The sequence below is a fragment of the Rhincodon typus genome, chromosome 42 (genome assembly GCF_021869965.1).
Source record: "Rhincodon typus isolate 14 chromosome 42, sRhiTyp1.1, whole genome shotgun sequence".
In the NCBI taxonomy this organism is placed as follows: domain Eukaryota; kingdom Metazoa; phylum Chordata; class Chondrichthyes; order Orectolobiformes; family Rhincodontidae; genus Rhincodon; species Rhincodon typus.
Genome location: NC_063373.1, coordinates 4,106,388 through 4,106,698, shown reverse-complemented (window position 1 = coordinate 4,106,698; position 311 = coordinate 4,106,388). Strand labels below are relative to the sequence as shown.

Here is a 311-nt window from a genome sequence, read left to right as displayed (position 1 = left end):
TATCTGTGAGTTCCAGTGAAGAAATCGAGAGCAGAAAATTCGCAACCATCGTCTGTTCAATCTTTGACTTCAATCCAAAGAAAATCTCCGTGATTTGGTTGAAGAATGGAAGACAGGTGAATTCTGGTATCTTCACTTCTCCCGTGTGTGAAGCGAATGGAAACTTCTCAACGACCAGTCAGCTGAGAGTCCCTTACAGTGAATGGTTCGACAGAGCAGTCTATACATGCCAGGTCGATCATGAAGGGCACATTCAACGCCAGAACATCACCGGACCTCAGGGTAAGAGATGCATTCCTGAAGAAAGAATA

At 44.7% G+C, this 311-nt stretch overlaps 1 gene segment (V, D, J or C); it reads left to right on the top strand.

The window, feature by feature from the left end:
* Positions 1-311, top strand: part of LOC109930522 — an 8,016-nt gene that overhangs the window by 5,736 nt on the left and 1,969 nt on the right. Inside the window, 1 exon segment of the C gene segment in view lies at positions 1-311. Coding sequence covers positions 1-311 — 311 coding nt within the window.